The sequence below is a fragment of the Asparagus officinalis genome, chromosome 3 (genome assembly GCF_001876935.1).
Source record: "Asparagus officinalis chromosome 3, Aspof.V1, whole genome shotgun sequence".
Taxonomy (NCBI): Eukaryota; Viridiplantae; Streptophyta; class Magnoliopsida; order Asparagales; family Asparagaceae; genus Asparagus; species Asparagus officinalis.
In genome coordinates, this window is record NC_033796.1 from 30,948,958 (window position 1) to 30,967,831 (window position 18,874).

The window sequence follows — 18,874 nt, forward strand, 5'->3', positions numbered from 1 at the left end:
TCCTCAATCTTCTAGGGCAGTGTTTACACGACTGCTCCCGTCAGGTCTGTTTCTCTAATTTATATTATCTATCTTTGATGTATTATTTATTTAATTTCCGGGTTTAAATTCATGCTATAATCTTTATTTATTTGATAAATTTCCAACAATCTAGAAGATTGAGATGTTTATAGCTTTTGATTTAAACCCGGAAAAATAATTTTTAAAGTTACTGTTCATTTGAGATAGTACTGTTCATCCGAATTAAAAAAATTTGCTATTACTGTTCGCAATTTAATCAGAATTGTTGCTCATTATAAAATAATTTACTGTTCATTAAAAAAACAGATTTTAATTTTATTTAAAAAAACATTACTGTTCATTTTTAACAGTTTTTAATGTTTTTAAAAAAAGTTTACTGTTCATTCAAAAATAAAAGGATTTTACTGTTCATTAAAAACCGTTTTTTATTTTATTTAAAAACAGTACTGTTCATTTAAAAAAACTTTACTGTTCATTTTATTAAAAAATGTTACTGTACTGTTCATTCAAAAATAAAAGGATTTTACTGTTCATTAAAAACCGTTTTTTATTTTATTTAAAAACAGTACTGTTCATTTAAAAAAACTTTACTGTTCATTTTATTAAAAAATGTTACTGTTCATTTAAACATTTTTGGTTCATAATGCTGAAAAAACTTCTAAAGTTAGAGCAAGTATCAGATTGCAAGTTACGAATATGAAAGAACATTTATTGGTTTCTAAAAGCCTAGTTTATATTTGTTAGAATCATCTAAAATCTACCCTTATCCCCTTGTGCTAGTGAATATGCACGCATTTGAAAAATGCTATAAATTTGCAGCAGTGTATATTTTTATTCTTAAAAAATTTCATATGCATGGTTTTGACAAGAATAAAGAGAACAAACTCTGGATGCATAGATGCTTTGAAATATCTGGATTGTTTTGTTTATGGTTTAATGCTTTCATTTCTTTAAACTATGAATATTGTACCTTCTATTATTAATAATTCCATACTTTGAAGTGCTTATACATCTAATAAGCTTAGTACAGAAGGTGGTAAAAGTGAATGCAGATTTGTTCAGCAACTTAAGTGGCAGCTGTCTGCAGCAGATGAGTTTTACTCTCAAGACATGAAAATCATGAGGTTCGAACATCAATAGGTAAACCCCTCCTCGGCCTTATCCAACATATGCTTGCAGTATAATTGCTTAGGCAAATCAAATGCTTGCAGAAAATATTTTAAAGTTTTCTGTTACTGTTAAGAAACAAAAACTCATTGAGTGAACCGATTCAAGTTTTCTTGGATTAGTTGGTGTCTAAGGCAAGGTTTAAGGGTTGCGTAATGCGCTCTGCAAGGAACGAGGTACTTAATTGATCTTTGATCAACCTCTATTACTATCCTTACCTGGCTAACTACCCGGGTAAAACTTTAATATTTTCACTTTAGGAGTTTTTGGTTTGGAATAAGAGGACCAGAATTATGAGAATAATTCATATGCATTTATTTAATTACACTTCTTGCATCATATATTGCCTAATGATAAATGATCAATATATGAGCGAACAAATCAAAGAGGTGCATTTTTTAAAATTCTATTTTATATGGTGGATTATATTTCAAATCTTCAAATGTAAAGTTCATCATTTTTATTGCATTTTAATGAATATTGCAATAAATGCTCATATATCTTTTTAGATAACTTGCATTTGTTACATGATTAATTACAAGGTTTTATGCAAGAATGCACTTGAAAAATTTAAAGCACGTATGTACAATTATTATTATTATTATTATTATTATCTATATAAGAGGTGGTACTAGAAAATGGCAACATAAATTTGGAAGGTCTCCTTTGTAGACAACCAATTTAAATTTGGAAGGTCTCATTTGTAGGCAACCAATTTAAATTTGGAAGGTCTCATTTGTAGGCAACCGATTTAAATTTGGACGGTCTCCTTTGTAGGCAACCAATTTGTAACCTCTTATAATAGAATAATTTAAAAATTTTATGCATTTGAATTATGAAGTATGAAATATATTTTAAGATACGAAAATATATTTTAAGATACGAAATCCTATTATGCTCTGCATGTATCTATTATTAATTTCATTCATGTATGTGCATATGCATAACTGCAGAATTTTTAGTTCCACATTAGTTTGAAATGTTCAGATATTAAGGTCAATCTCTTCAGACATAGACTATGATCTTTTATGATCATAGATCATGACCTAATGTCAATTTCAAACAATATGATGGACTAATTACAAAATAAGAACTTGATAAATAAATACAACGCCTGCTAGGCAAAATTATGATTCTAGACTTTGTAAAGTCTGTGAAAAGAATCTTGATGACTCTTTGACAAATGGTCTATCCAGGAGTGTGGTTCTGGATTCATCGAGGGAGATGGGGTTAAGCCCATAGATGAGGTCACTGACAGCGGCAACCCAACCCTTATTTGGAGACGTAGTCCCAATGTCGGTTCAATGTGGTAGAAACAAGCTGGACTAGTGACACTCGTATGGAGCATCGACTTAGATATATTCATATATTATTATGTAGCATCTTCTACTATCTCTTCTCTATGGTGACGATGCTCTTATGATACAGCTGGCTAGGCTGAGTTTTACTCTTAATAAGTCCAACGCGTGTATTGTGGGGGGTATTAAATAAACAGCTGTAGTACCCTTTGAGGACTTACCTACGTGAGAGGAACCGTGATGGCCGCGGTTAGGGGGGGCTGGGCTAACCCCTAGAAACTCTCATGAGTCGGTTTATTGTGAGCATGGCCTTTAACGCTCAACCCGCTTTGCTCAATAGATGAAGCGTATTGTGTGTGTTTTCATCAATACCTGATTAAAGGGGCCTAATTCAAGGCCTAGTCCATTATGTCCCTCAGGTGGCGATGAACTCACTAAGGAAAGGTTCAAAGCCGAAAGCTACCTTTCCCAAATTCACGATACGAAAGGTTGCCCAACCTATTTTCATTTTGTGATTTATTAATTTATTTATTGATTTTTAAGTTTTCAGTCAATATTGCCTTTTGGGGGGGGCTGTTGGATATTTTTAAAGAAAAGGTAATTTTGCCTTAATAAATTCTAATAAATTTTTGTAATTAAAATATGCAATTAAAATATGTTTTAATGTGTTTTAATTTGTAATTAAAATGGGCATAATGACTATACATTATGACGAACGTTACGAAATTTATTGAGGGATTTTGTAACGGCTCTTTTCAACCCCTATATAAACAACATATGTTGAGCTCAAGAAATATGAAGAAAAATGTGGAAAACTTATCTTGTTTTCTTTTCTCCTCTACATATCATTTTCATCTATACTTTAGTTTTACTTTATGGGCAACTTCTTCATCTGAGCTGAAGCTCTGCACTCTCGCCCGAGTGCAGAGGCCGGGCCGTTTCCGGGGGTTTTTACCGCTAGGGGAGAAGAGATCATCTGCGCCAGGGCGATAGGCGGGTCCTCAATCTTCTAGGGCAGTGTTTACACGACTGCTCCCGTCAGGCCTGTTTCTCTAATTTATATTATCTATCTTTGATGTATTATTTATTTAATTTCCGGGTTTAAATTCATGCTATAATCTTTATTTATTTGATAAATTTCCAACAATATGAAACTAAATGTAATAAGTATATACCCAATTTCTAAGCCGTTAGAATTTAGCGTAGAGTCCAATGTGCGCATGACGTTTTATACCTACTAATATATCAGGAAATAGAAAATAATTGGTTATATACTCAATTCTAGGTTTCAATATATAGCAATTTGCAAGAATTAAAAGAGAAAGCCCTAGATTTTGAATGGTAAGTTGAGGGATGGAAGTGAGAGTACCAGGATAATCTCGGACTTGGGAACTCACCTCTCTCCAGAATCTTGACCTCGGCTTCCACCAAATATTTTTTGCGAAGGAGTCCAATGGGTCGTGGAACCCTCATTATTTTGGCCCGTGGAGCTTAAACAATTTATGTGAGTCCATTGGGTCTCGGGACGTTCATGATTTTGGGCCATGGAGCTTAACCAAGGTGGAAATGGACTTGCAAGAGAGTCTCTCTTAAGCCCAGTGAAGATTTTATGATAATTATTGAGGACCCATTATGGGTTTGTTATTTTTGAGAGTGATTATTTTGGAGAATAGCAATCAATTATGAAATAATAATTATTAGCGCACTTATCTCTTTTGAAGACTTTGCATTATAACTAAAAACATAATATGAAGATTTTTTTTAACGAAACAATAATTCATAGGATTTTTCACCTATTTTGACGTAGCGCAGAAGTAGTAGCATCGGAATTCACTAAGGATAATCTTCAAATCTACGAAGAGCTTCGAATCCACGAAGTAAATATTAAAAAAAAACAAAATTTTATTAATCAAAAGTTATGCCACTAGGGCTTACAAGACTTTACTTAAATAGAAAAGAAACAAGACTTTTACAAGGACTCGAACTCCTACAAGGACTCTTAACTTACCAAAAATAGAAAAAGAATTCCTAAAATATTAAAACTCCTAAAAAGACTCCCTACGACTAGGAAAGTCCACCGGTCAAATCTGAGATCAAATCGGCTTTGTTTCCTAATCAAAATAGACTCCTAAAGCATTACTAAAAATAGTAAAAAACGGACAAAAAATATAGATATCTCTCAAACCGTAAGGAGTTTGGCGAAACAAAGGAAGCAAACCGAACCCTTAGGGGTCGGTTTGGATGACTCCGTCTCGTCGAGATAGTCTATTTTCATATATAATTCGTCCAATTCCGACGTACGGTTTGAAAGTTATGGTCGTTTCTTCGAAATAAGTTATTTTCTTCGACCTGGCCCGCATTTGGGCTTGCAACTGTTCCATTTTGGCATAAACGTGTTTACCGTGTGCTCTACATCATATTTGCCCCTCAAATTTAGGATATTTCTAAAAATTACCCTCCAAATCTTCATATTTGTAATTAAAAAAAAGAACTGTTTTCTAACTGATCCCTGATGTTAATGTCACCATTATACTTTCCTGTTGATTTATCACTATCATTGACTTATTGATAGAACTTTTGTTGCTATACTTACTCATTAAGGATATACTTAAACGTTAAAGTCAACAATGGTCAACGTTTGTATTAGGTCCAAATAAATATCATTCATATTTTACTAGAAAAGTTGTTAACTTAAAAGTCATCCAAAAGTCACCATATAGAGAAAGTTTTCTTCAAACTATATATAAAAGTTTAGATTTGGTATAGTAAAACAAAAGACTAGATTACGGGAGTTCCCATGTTCAAAAAACTAATCATGGACTTGAAACCAAATTGTTATATGTTTCCTAAAATTGAGAAATAATATCTGCTGGGAATTTAACGCCTAAATCCCTAATGCAACAGAAACGCAGAATAAAAAAAATACACCAAGATTTACGAGGTTCGGCAACTGCCTACGTCCTCGGGAGCCACACAGTAAATTTCTTATTAATCAAACAAGAAATTACAATTTAAGAGCAGATCAAATATGAGATCTCTCAAATGAACACTGTAGCTACAGTGTTAATAATTAAAGGGAATAATCCCTTTCAAGTTTCTTTTGAGAATACCCCTTTTAAAGGAATAAAAGCCCTAATTAATTTCTCTCTCTCTCTTCTTAAATCTCCCCTCAAGATTCTCAAATCCCAAGCGCTGGAGAAAGAAGGAAACGCATCTGCGTTTTTGTCCGCCGCCAGAGAAAAAATCGGAGGGAAGAAAAAGAGCTCACACACACACACTAGGGCATCGGGAAAGGGGGCTTTTATAGGCGAATACAATGGGCTGGCGACAGCCTGTCACCAGCGCACAAGCCCGACGCAAGGGTCGGAGTGCTGAGACGCAGGGTTCGAACCGCCAAAACGCCGAGGTCAAGTGGGGGCGTTCGAACGCAGAGCTCGAGCTTGTCTGAGCTCCCGAGGCTCACCTGAACCTCGCCTCCAGCTTCGCCTGCATCATCCTCGAGCTCGTCGGAGCTCCTCGCCGGCGGAGGTTGGTATCCACCCCCAAAAACTAACAATCTCCCACTTGGAGACCAAACCGACGTCAACAGGCTATCTCATCAAGCTCCTCTCCTGTGTGGCTCCGCCCTCATCATCTATGCATGAAGGCCAACTGAAGTTGCGCACAACTCCAGTTTCTGAACAGTCACCGTCTTTGTTAACATATCTGCTGGATTCTTACTTCCTGGAATCTTTTCCAGTTTTAACACGTCATCTTCCAACAGGGATCTGATGAAGTGGTACCGAAGCGCAATATGCTTCGTTCTAGAATGAAATGCTGAATTCTTCGCCAAGTGTATCGCACTCTGGCTATCACTGTGCAAAACATTCTTCTCCTGTTTGAATCCCAGCTCTGTTAACAAACCCTGAAGCCATATCATCTCTTTACTGGCTTCAGTCACTGCAACATACTCAGCTTCTGTAGTGGATAAGGTAACGATCTTCTGTACCTGTGACATCCAACTAACAGCTGTAGTTCCAACGGTGAATACATAGCCGGTGGTGCTTCTTCGATGATCAACTTCACCGCCGAAGTCTGCATCTACGTACCCTTGCACTTCTACCTCTCCCTTACCAAAGTGCAAACACTTCTGTGTGGTGCCTCGTAGATATCTCAGAATCCACTTGACCGCTTCCCAATGAGCTTTTCCTGGATTCGACATAAACCGGCTGACCACTCCCACTGCATGGCCAATATCTGGTCTCGTACAGACCATTGCGTACATCAAACTTCCGATAGCTGAGGCGTAAGGAACCTGAGCCATACTCTCTTTCTCTTCTTCTGACTGAGGAGACTGATAATTCGATAGACGAAAATGGCTGGCCAAGGGCGTGCTCACAGGCTTGGCGTCGCCCATGTTGAATCTCTGCAAAACACGGTTGATGTACTCCGTCTGAGATAACTGCAAGAGACCTCTCTTCTTATCTCTCGTGATTTGCATTCCAAGGATCTTCTTCGCTGGACCCAAGTCCTTCATGTCAAACTCCTTTGATAGCTGTTGCTTCAAACTCTTGATATCCTTCATATCTGCTCCTGCAACCAACATATCATCAACATACATCAGTAGGATGATATAACTGGACTGATATCTTTTGAAGTAGCAACAGTGGTCGGCATTGCACTTCTGGAAACCTTCCTTGTGCATGAAGCCGTCAAACTTCTTGTACCACTATCTTGGGGCTTGTTTCAGGCCATACAAGCTCTTCTTGAGTCTGCACACCAGGTTCTTCTTCTTTTCTTCTGAGAAACCTTCTGACTGGTGCATGTATATCTCCTCTTCTAGATCTCCGTGAAGAAACGCCGTCTTCATGTCTAACTGCTCGAGATGAAGATCTTCAATTGCTACAATACTCATCACGGTCCTGATAGTATTTAGCTTCACCACGGGAGCGAAAATATCGGTGTAGTCAATTCCTTCCTTCTGCTGGAAACTTTTGACAACTAGCCAGGCTTTATATCTTTTGGAACCATCCTGCTCCTCTTTCAGCCGGTACACCCATTTGTTATGGAGTGCCTTCTTACCCGTGGGTAACTCAGCTAGTTCCTATGTCTGGTTTGATATGAGAGACTTCATCTCATCTTTCATTGCAAGCTCCCACTTGCTCGCATCTCCACACTGACAAGCTTCATCAAAGCTTTCAGGCTCCCCACCATTTGTCAGCAACAGATAGTTCATATATCTCCTGTTGGGTACAGGAGGACGAGAAGATCTTCTTAATATCGGAGCTGGTGTGTCGGGCTCCTGCGCATCATCTTGTCCAGCAGGCTCTTCTTGCTGAGGACCCTCTGCATTGGGTTCTTCCGAGAGGTTACTCGGGACATCATCTGCATCCATAAATATTGACTCGATCTCTGAGTCATCTATCTTGTGCATGTCCTTGTACATCACCTTCTCGTTGAATATCACATCTCTGCCGCGGATCACTTTCTTGTTTTCGTTGTTCCAAATGCGGTAGCCGAACTCATCTTCACCATAGCCGATGAAAGTGCATTTCTTTGACTTGGGATCAAGCTTATTCCTGCCTTGATCACTAATATGCACGTAAGCTACACAACCAAAAACTTTAAGATGTGAGAGTTTTACCTCCTTTCCGCACCATACATCCTATGGTATTCTGTGTTCCATTGGAACCGATGGACCTCGGTTGATCAAGTAAGCTGCTGTGTTGACCGCTTCTGCCCAGAACTGCTTCGGTAGGCCTGACTGTACTCGAATGCTTCTGGATCTCTCTGTCAATGTTCGGTTCATCCGCTCAGCTACACCATTTTGCTAAGGCGTGCCGGGCACGGTTCTCTCCATTCTGATCCCGTGCTCATAGCAGAACTTCTTGAATCCGGTGTCTTCATACTCACCGCCATTGTCGGTCCTGAGCTTCTTTATTCTCAGACCGGTTTCATTCTCGACCATAGCTTTCTATCTCCTGAAAGCCTCAAATACTTCTGACTTATGCTTCAAAAAGCAGACCTACACTTTCCGAGAGTGATCATCGATAAAAGTCACGAAGTAGTGTTTTCCACCAATGGACGCGGTGGTTGTTGGTCCCCACACGTCTGAGTGAACGAGCTCTATTTTCTCTTTCTTGGGGATTCTGCCACTTGTCTGAAAGCTGACTCTCCTCTGCTTTCCGAGTATGCATTCTTCACACATATCCATCTCCACTGACTGCAGTCCTGGGAGTTTTCCCTTTATGTGTATGATTTTCATCCCCTTCTCACTCATATGACCGAGTCTCTGGTGCCACAACTTTGAAGTTTCATTGCCTGCTGCAACTGAGATCAAACAACGTGCACCTGCTGTCATATATAGGGTACCAGTCTTCCTGCCTCGGGCAATCGTCATTGCGCCCTTTGAGATCTTTCAATCATCTCCATGGAAGGTCGTGGTATATCCTTCGCCAGCCAACTGGTCTATGGATATTAAATTCTTTCTCAGGTCGGGAATATACCTGACATCCTTCAGCTCCCATACTGACCCGTTCAACTTAATTTTTACCACTCCTTTGACGACAATAGCACATGGTTGATCATCACCAATATATACGTATCCAAGATTTCCGGGGGTATACTTCTCGAAGAATTCTTTCTGAGAGGTAGCATGGAACGACGCTCCTGAATCTAACACCCAAGATTCCTCCTTGCTCTCCAAAGAGCATATCAATGCGTCGTCTCCTCCTGAAGTGGAGGTGACATTCACCTCTGCCTTCGCCTCCTTCTCCTTCTGTGCACTCTTGCACTGATTCTTGTAATGCCCGGTCTTTCCACAATTCCAACACTCGATAGCCTTCGAGCTGTTGCTTGGATTCCTTGACTTGGACCTCCTGTCCTTTGATCTACCTATGAAGTTTGATTTGCCCCATCCGTTTCCTCTGGTTGAATTTCTACCTCTTAACTCTATATGCAATACTGAAGAGGTTGTAGCTTCACCGGTCTCTCTCCGTCGGATCTCCTCACTGAGAACCAAATCACGAACGTCGTCGAACTTCAACTTGTTGTTTCCCGACGAGCTACTCACAGCTGTGACTGTAGCGTTCCAACTCTCTGGTAGGGAAGACAACAATATCAACGCCCAAACTTCTTCATCAAACTCAATTTCAACTAAACTCAATTGGGTTGTAACCGTATTAAGTTCATTGATGTGTTGTGCTACTGACGCGCCTTCCGTCATTTTTCAGATTGAATAACCGCCGTATCAAATGAACTTTGTTCGCGGCTGATGGCTTCTCATACATATTTGAGAGAGCTACCATAAGACCTGTCGTGGTCTTCTCATTTGCTATGTTGAACGCAACATTGCGAGTCAGCGTCAATCTGATAACTCCGAGGGCTTGTCTATCTAGAAGGTTCCACTCATCTGCCTTCATAGAATCTGGCTTCTTCCCCGATAGTGGTTGATACAGATTTTTCTGATACAGATAATCTTCTATCTGTATTTTTCAGAATCCGAAATCTGTTCCATCAAATTTTTCAAGTCTCATTTTTTCTTCATCTGCGGCCATGGCTCCCACTTGAATCTGACTTCCTCTAGATCGTTTCACGCTCTGATACCAGTTGTTGGGAATCTAACGCCGAAATCCCTAATGCAACAGAAACGCAGAATAGAAAAAATACACCAAGATTTACGAGGTTCGACAACTGCCTACGTCCTTGGGAGCCACACAGTAAATTTCTTATTAATCAAACAAGAAATTATAATTTAAGAGCAGATCAAATATGAGATCTCTCAAATGAACACTGTACCTACAGTGTTAATAATTAAAGGGAATAATCCCTTTCAAGTTTCTTTTGAGAATACCCCCTTTTAAATGAATAAAAGCCCTAATTAATTTCTCTCTCTCTCTCTCTCTTCTTAAATCTCACCTCAAGATTCTCAAATCCCAAGCGCTGGAGAAAGAAGGAAACGCAGCTGCGTTTTTGTCCGCCGCCAGAGAAAAAATCGGAGGGAAGAAAAAGAGCTCTCACACACTCAAAGGGAATAAAAGCCCTAATTAATCTCTCTCTCTCTCTTCTTAAATCTCCCCTCAAGATTCTCAAATCCCAAGCGCTGGAGAAAGAAGGAAACGCAGCTGCGTTTTTGTCCGCCGCCAGAGAAAAAATCGGAGGGAAGAAAAAGAGCTCACACACACACACTAGGGCATCGGGAAAGGGGGCTTTTATAGGCGAATACAATGGGCTGGCGACAGCCTGTCACCAGCGCACAAGCCCGACGCAAGGGTCGGAGTGCTGAGACGCAGGGTTCGAACCGCCAAAACGCAGAGGTCAAGTGGGGGCGTTCGAACGCAGAGCTCGAGCTTGTCTGAGCTCCCGAGGCTCGCCTGAACCTCGCCTCCAGCTTCGCCTGCGTCATCCTCGAGCTCGTCGGAGCTCCTCGCCGGCGGAGGTAGGTATCCACCCCCAAAAACTAACAATATCTCAATGCATGAGAGTCATAAACAAATCCCAGCTACAACCTATGCAAGAATAATATGAACAATCTTCAAACCTGAAGGCATCACAAACAGCGACCCTCTTTATATTAATGTATGCTTCATAATACATAAACAAACCCCAAGTACACTTTGACACAAAGAATTATTAAGACTTATAGACCACAAGATCTAGTTGACAATCAAAACTACATGCAGTGAGGCCACATATAGTTGACACATCCCAGCCTTTCAGTTCAACCTTAACAATAAGTTTGACTTCTTAACTGTTACATATGCCTAACCTTAATTAAATTATTTCAGCAAACTACGTACTTTTTTTTCCAGATAATAAAATATCTTAATTATTAATTATTAGGAATAAACAAATCCCATACTAATTAATATCACTGTCACTAGCCGTATTACTCTTTGTAGTCCTGGTTGTTGTAAGGGCTGAAGGCTTCAGAGATCCAGTTATTCTTCCTCCAAGACTCCCATCCCATCTCCTCGCAGATCTCATCGCTGTGGTTGATGCTGAAGGTCGAGATACAATGGCGACGATAAAAGCGAGTTGTTTGTTTCATGACCTCGATCTCTCTATTTGCTTGGCCGTACATGTCCTCAACACTTGGCAGCTTGAATTTCTCCTCGAGTAGCCTTGCCAGCCATTTGGAGCGGAGCTCTGCAGAGTGGAGGTTTGACACACTCTCGATGTAGCCCACGAACGCCATGTGTGGGATTAGAGGGTGGATTGTGCCCCTACAAGATAGATACGTTGAATGTTTTCTAGGATTAAGGTTTTGAGATCTTATGAATGAAAACCTAGTTGTATTTAATTTGTATATAAACTCTATATGATGCAATAAGAATTTGAAAGCAAGATTTCGGGTTAGGGTTCATGAGATTTAAATATCCATTCTACCAAATTATGCATCTAGTAACTAGAATTTTCTCTAGAGAGTTGTCAATTGATGAACTTTGTCTAGGATGTGCTTGTTTGTGTGTGTATAGGGTTTGATCAATATGAGGTGGTAGCTCATTTTGTTATATGAGCTCCCGAGAGATAACAATGCGAGACCCACCCATCTGATGAATAGTAGAATGAGCCTCATTGCGTATCTATCTCTTAATAGCTCATTTAGTAAAATGAGTTGTTAATTCATATCCATTGTTTTCACACAACACATACAAGCGTATACATAAATACATAAAGAAAGTTCTACATAGCTCATAACGAACACGAGTCAGACTTAAGTTTTCAATTGATTTTCTTGCATGCATGTCTTGTGATTATATGCGTGCCAACATATAGGAATTAGTCATGTTATGAATTTTCATTTGTTTCTAGTTTACATTAATACAATGTATCTAAGCACTCATCTATAAATTATTATGAATTTTATGTACCTATAAAGTGGCATGACACCATTTAAATCCTCCAACAAGCCACAAAATGGTTCAGGGAGCACTGATTTGAGCTTCTTCTTCCCATCAAATCCAGTAGCCAAGAACACCACGTCAGCCTCCAACTTGGTGCCATCATCCAAAACCACTCCCTTCTCCCAAAACCACCATTTCGATGATTTCTCAAACCTAATCCTTCCTTGATCAGCCTCGGTGAAGAAATTATCAGGTAATATTGCCATTTGACATGAAGCATAGTCCTCATCAAAAGGATGATCAGGCCTCAATCCGTATTTATCAAGTGGGAGCTTCCACGCTAGATATGATTCTATAAACTTTGACACACCTCTCTTCTGTATAAGCATAGTGCATGTTAATCATAGACAAATTAATTTGAACCATACATCTACGTATACACAGAAAGAAAATTAGAATGTTTATACTGTAAACACATAAGTTATAAATATTTGGATTTAATAGGGAATTTGGAAATTGGCGGGTTTAAAAATAAAGCCTAACAAAAAAAGTGATTAAAACACAAACTTTTATTAAAAAAAACACTTCCTCAAAAGTCGAGGAAAAATGATGAAATCTCGTATAAAACGTGCAACCCCTCAATTCTTTTGTACAAAATTGGATATCCTAACCCCCATCACGCTATTATTTACATAGATTCTCTTTTATGAAATATATTTAGGAGATCATCTATATTTGAGGAGTTATTCATAGTAGTTTGGATGAGAAAACTTATGAAAAAGTAGCCTAAGATTTAAAAAAAAAATTTGATTTTTTGAGAAATTATATGCAAATTAGAATCTAAGTGCATACCATTGGTGTTAAGAGGTGGCACGTGAGAGATCTCATAAGTCCTTGGTTTGGTCTTGGATGGAGGAATTGAGAGAACCTAGTTGAATAGAACAAGAAGAAGGGGAGGCCCCATATAGAATAGGATGGGACAGTCCAATGCAAGGTCCTTATCACCATTGTGCAAGGCTGCCCGTCTGGCCCTAACAACAAACAATAATTCAAAATCAAATTAATTATATTTTTGACCTCAACAATATATATCTTTGAATTTGACTAATAAGGACAGAGGTCAATTTTATTGTTTAAGCTCACCAAACAAAAGTCAACACATAAAATATGAGAATCTTTTCAAAGGGATATATAATATTAGAACAATAATAATTGACTCTCTTGCTACAATAATAATAAATAAATAATACTGCTGAAGCTTATGGAGATAATCTCTCCGATGTTAGTTGATGCGGACAGTTTTTCTCTCTGCCTGGTTTTTTTCTTGGTTTTTTTGCTGAAGGTTATGATGTTATCGATTTTTTTTCCAGTGTTGGTGTCCGGATGTATCAGACTTTATTCTATCTCGTGTGCTTTTCTTTTGGCCTTGAGTGAGGACATTATTTTGAGTTAGCTCAGTAGGTGACAACTAGGTCCGCTCCTTACCAATTTTCTTCTCTTCTTTGTTCGTCCCTCTCGGTTTCTTCTGTTTTGTTTTGTTTTTGTACCAGACATCTTTTTAGTATCCTTATATAATATCGTATATGAACAGGGTATCTCACCCTATTTTTCAGTTCAAAATAAATAAATAAATAAATAAATAATACAACAACAATAATTGACTCTCTCGACTTGGATCATGAAATTGAATTTCCCCCCTTAAGATAGAGGTACGAAAAAAGATCAGACAGTTTATTAGGCGTACTTTATACCTTCTACTTCGGATATTTATGTAAAGGTCAGATTCCATAGTCTATCTTTTGTGATGGTCATATTAGTTCTTTGATTTGTCTCCTTTACATTTTCATTTTCAGTGTTTACAGTCAATCACTCAAAACTATCAAAAGCTTGTACCTTTGACATCAGAATTAGACAAGTCATGAAAGAGAGTAATATATTGTTGTTGTTGTAATTACCATCAGTTCAAGGTATATACATTCATTATTTTCACGCACGTTCTTAGACTAATTTACACTCATAATATGATAGTTATAAATATTAGTATTATCAAGATTTTATTTTTCATGATAAACTATAATATTTTTATCATATCATGATTTTTTCCATCGCTACCACCACCATCGTTCTTTAATCTTGAACAACAAATACTGCTATATATAATTTTCACTTTCTCATTCCTTTACAAATATATATAGATTATAACTGTTAATTAATATGCGATCTAATAGGGTATGCTAGCTGGATGATTAGTTGGAAAAATAACAAAAGTAATCTGAAATATTTTTCGAACATTTTGATGTATATATACCTTTGTTAGCTTCTGCACATTCGAGAGCTAAGTCGATGGCTGATTTCTTATAGCCAACGACTACAACCTTCTTCCCTGTCATCAACTTACTTGCTGAATTTTCATCGAGCTTACAGTAATCCATGCTATGCATCACTTTACCCTGAAATATTTCAGGTCCCTTCCCATAAGGGAAGACTGGCATCTTTGCTATATCACCATATTTTCCGATGCACATCACCACAAAATCACACTTGTACCACTGAAAATTAGCCGCAACAAGAAATATATATAAGTACATGATAAAATAAAAGAACCTGAAAAATCTTTGGCATCATAAATGATGTGTGCGGTTCTTGCACTACACAATTACATTTATTATATTTGATACATGTATATATTAATTTGAACGCATATGTTACAATTATATTGCTAAAGGGGGAAGATTTTCTATATATAGTTCTCATCCATATATAATCTATGGCCACTTTAATATGGATTATCTACAGAAAATGATATGAAAAGGAAATATATATAATTAATAAATTAAAGTTTAGAAGAGAGAAGATTTAATATTTAACTTATATATTGAATCAGGAACTCTATTAATTAAAGGCAACAAATAAATTAAATCTTATTTTTCCTAATTAATTAATAAATTTTGATAAATTCATTTCTTTAAGAAAATCAATTGTAATGGTCAAGGCAAAACCCTAACGAACGTTATGTGTATAGCATTCAAACGCAGACCTCAATTAAGCAAATTTCAACGTTCAAAGTAAAACTAGCTAGCAACCTGTACGGTCTCCAATGTCCCGGTCACAACCCCAATCTCCCAAATTGGTTGACTGGGTACAGCCCGTCCCTCCTCTCCCCACAGCTCAGTGAATCCGGCCTTCTGCCGATCACCAAGGAACCTGACCTCCGTCACTTTAGACTCCAACCGTATGAGTCTCCACAAATTAAAGTGTGTGGCATAGCCATGCAAGTACTCAACTATCTCGTTGTGAGTCGGAAAGCTAGGATCTTCCCGATTCTTCCATGGATAGTCAGAGAACTCATAATCTGGTCGAGGGGTTTGGAGCCTCGTTGACCGATATGAGCAGTGTTTCCAAACTCCTCCAATTGAGTTGGTGGCCTCGAAGACCACCGGATCGTTGGCGGCTGCCAGCCCGCTAATACCTCCACCGATGATCACCACCTTAGGTGCACGTTGCCTCTCCATGATCTCTCTCTAAACTCTGATAATTACTAGGTCGAGTATATTTTCTTCAATTTAGCGAAAATGTGATGATGCAAGGGCTTGAGGCTCAAGGAAGGTATATATAGGAGTGAGGTCACGTGAGAGGCATGTGAGAATGGGCCAATTAAGGCCGTGAAATGGGTGCGGTTTGCTTGTTGGTCGAAGGAAATTAGCTAGTTCAAAAATGTTTGGTCATCTTGACTTTGTTTTCAAGAGCTTATTCTTTGTCTAGAAGTGAAATGGTGGTATGCAAATTAAAAACCATGCACCTTAAGCACTTGTACGTAAATTTCGTGCGAGGTGCGCGGGTATGTGCGGGCATGTCACATATTTTTATGGCTCACAAAATATGGAATAATGTGCCTACAAATGTCATTGTCATTCAAACTTCAGCGGATGTTGATATGTTTACTCTTTAATCAGTTAACAGTTACAAACATTCATAAGTTATTGATACATTTGTATGTGGCTCAAATTAGGAAATAAGAGGAGGAAGGTGCTGTGAGATTTCCATCCAATGAGTTATGCTTTGCATCCCTTGTACTTGCATGATAGTGGTGCTAACTGGAACTTGATAGGGATCTGCGCGAAGAAAGAGGCAAACAACACCTAACACCTCCATGAGCTTTGACTTTTAACCAATATATTGATTAACTAATCGCAAATAATCAACCAATATATGTTGAAGAGTAATTTCTAGTGATCACATTGTGTGCATTAATTAAATGGATCGAGTTACTTGAATTGGACTTCGGAATTCACGGCATCTTGGCTCTCGATCTGGTGAACTTGGAAGACTTCAATTGATTAGTTTGCTATAGCTAGCTAGCAAGGGTTGATGCATGTTTGAGTGAGTGAGTAATAATCGCTTTTCTTAAGGTGATGATAATATACTACATTATTATTTCTTATATAAAGGGACAAACCATGACCGCATTACTCAATTAGAGAACTTGGATGTCACCTACAACCGAGTCATTCATATATATATATATATATATATATATATATATTAAGAACGTACGCTTAGTCTCATTGGTATTATTGACCACAATTTCTTAGCACTTCCCATGCTCCGATCTTACGTGAGAATACGTGTCTACTAATATTAAAAATTATTGTTATTTTCAAAACTTATTAACCCTATATATACCACATCTTCCTAAAAAATTGCTTAATTTAAGAGGGACTAGTAAAACTTAATTTGTCCCATTTTTATAGTAGGATTTTTAGAATTGATCACAAGTATATGTCCAAAAGCTACGAACTGATATCTAAGAGTGGCAATGTAACAAATTAATGAGGAGAATGACACATTCTTAAGTTGCTACAAATGAGACGTGCTCGGCCTAATTTGTATTCTTTTACTATTCAATGATGTGAAATTGTCTTGGTTTAGAATTGTAGCCTTGCATGCCCTTCTAAGGTACAGGGGGGAGAGCCCTAAATAAATTTTATATATAGCTCGAAGTACTACCCATGCTAATTAATTTGCTTTTAATTCTTGTCAAAAGCGAGTCACAATTCTGCCATTAAAAAAAAAGGAGTTACAATTAGACATCAATTAGTTTAGCAGTTTGGGCTTCTTCGATATTCTAGATATAGGGAAATGAAGGCCTTCTCCTACAAATAGCATATTATTCTGAGTCCCCTCCTTTTAGGGTTTTGAATTCAAATTAATGACCGTGTCATGTTAAAAGAAAGAAGGCACGACTCATTCAATTTCTTTATTCAATGCAGTGAATGAAGGTGCAAATGGAAAATTAGTGAAGTAGATAATACTAGTCTTTCTAGATTTGTTTATAACTCCAAATGCTTTTTGACTTCTGCTACTAAAGTTAAAAGACAGACGGAAAAAATGTTGAAATTCCTTGGATTTCAAGACCAACGACATCGGGAAATCAATATTCAACAAAGAAAAAGAAAGAAAATTAACTTGTGTTAAAATCCCCCATAGCAAGCAAGTGCATGTACATGAATAAAGTGCAGATAAAAACCAGATCCTGTGTTAAGGACAAACCAAATTAGAACAAACTGTGAACGCTGACGGACAGAGTGGGGGCCACCCACGTGAAGGCCAAGTGAAACCGCGTGAACGTTGTGAACACGTGAATGAGCGGAGCTTTTGTTTTCGCGTGAGATTTGAGAGCAGGCCCACCCGACAATTACCCAACTATATATAGCAAATTTTCTCCTAGGGTTTCGTGTGCAAATTGAGGGGAAGAAAAAGGAGCGGCTGCTGCAGACACAGAGAAGTGAGCGGGGCTGATTCGTGAGAGACAGAGGACTGGATTGCGGCTACGAATTGAAGCAGATGACCGGATCTTGAGGATAACGGCTACAGGGTTTTTTGCGGCTGCACAAAGTCATTTTGTAGTTGTTTTTTTGGGTTTTGTGTCTCCCCGTTTGAGAGAATATTTGTAAGAGGGATTTGAGAGTTTGTTTGAGAGGGTTTAGATTGTGAGATTGTAAACCCAGTTGTATCTCTCCCTCTATTAGTAGATCTCCCCCTCCTTGCCCCGTGGACGTAGGCTATTTGCCGAACCACGTAAAAGTTGTGTTCTTGTCGTGATTTGTAATAGCTTGTAGGATCCCTCGACAGGTCAGTCCTAGAACTGATGAGAGGAAGAGCCGATATCTCACTTGGTTGAGATATCCGCTTCAGATTCTTGTTTCCTTGGTGAGACGGGAATTCTTATCGATCTAATCTCTCTTGTTGTGCTGCCGAAGTGCTGCCGAAATTTCCGCTGCGCACAACAAGTGGTATCAGAGCTCCGGGTTGGACTTGGGAGCTTGTTTGAAGGATTCGCTGAAGGATTCTTATTTGAATATTAGATCGACAACATGGGTGAAACAAGCACATCGGGATCGTCTCTTACGAAGACGATACATAGTTTGAGCATCAATAACATGAAGATTGATGTTCCGAAGTTCGACGGCAAGATTAATTTCGGATTGTGGAGGTGTCAGGTGATGGACGCCTTGGACGCTCAGAATTTGGAGGAGACTCTTGAGTTACAAGAGAAACCTGCCG

At 38.3% G+C, this 18,874-nt stretch overlaps 1 protein-coding gene across 1 annotated transcript; it reads right to left on the reverse strand.

Moving 5' to 3' along the window:
- LOC109832186 (probable flavin-containing monooxygenase 1) lies at positions 11,034 to 15,822 on the reverse strand. Its single transcript, XM_020399617.1, has 5 exons — positions 15,394 to 15,822; positions 14,619 to 14,859; positions 13,163 to 13,341; positions 12,338 to 12,687; positions 11,034 to 11,689 (listed from the first exon to the last, which is right to left on the reverse strand). The coding sequence occupies exons 1-5, from the start codon at positions 15,820 to 15,822 to the stop codon at positions 11,353 to 11,355; spliced, it is 1,536 nt and encodes a 511-aa protein (XP_020255206.1). The 3' UTR covers positions 11,034 to 11,352.

Excerpts from the sequence above, each read along its gene's own strand:
- LOC109832186 (XM_020399617.1), bottom strand. The coding sequence starts at position 15,822 with ATGGAGAGGCAACGTGCACCTAAGGTGGTGATCATCGGTGGAGGTATT. Across the intron at positions 14,860-15,393 it reads GGACATTGGAGACCGTACAG|TGGTACAAGTGTGATTTTGT; the intron begins GTTGCTAGCTAG and ends GCTAATTTTCAG. Across the intron at positions 13,342-14,618 it reads ATGTGCAGAAGCTAACAAAG|GGCCAGACGGGCAGCCTTGC; the intron begins GTATATATACAT and ends GTTTGTTGTTAG.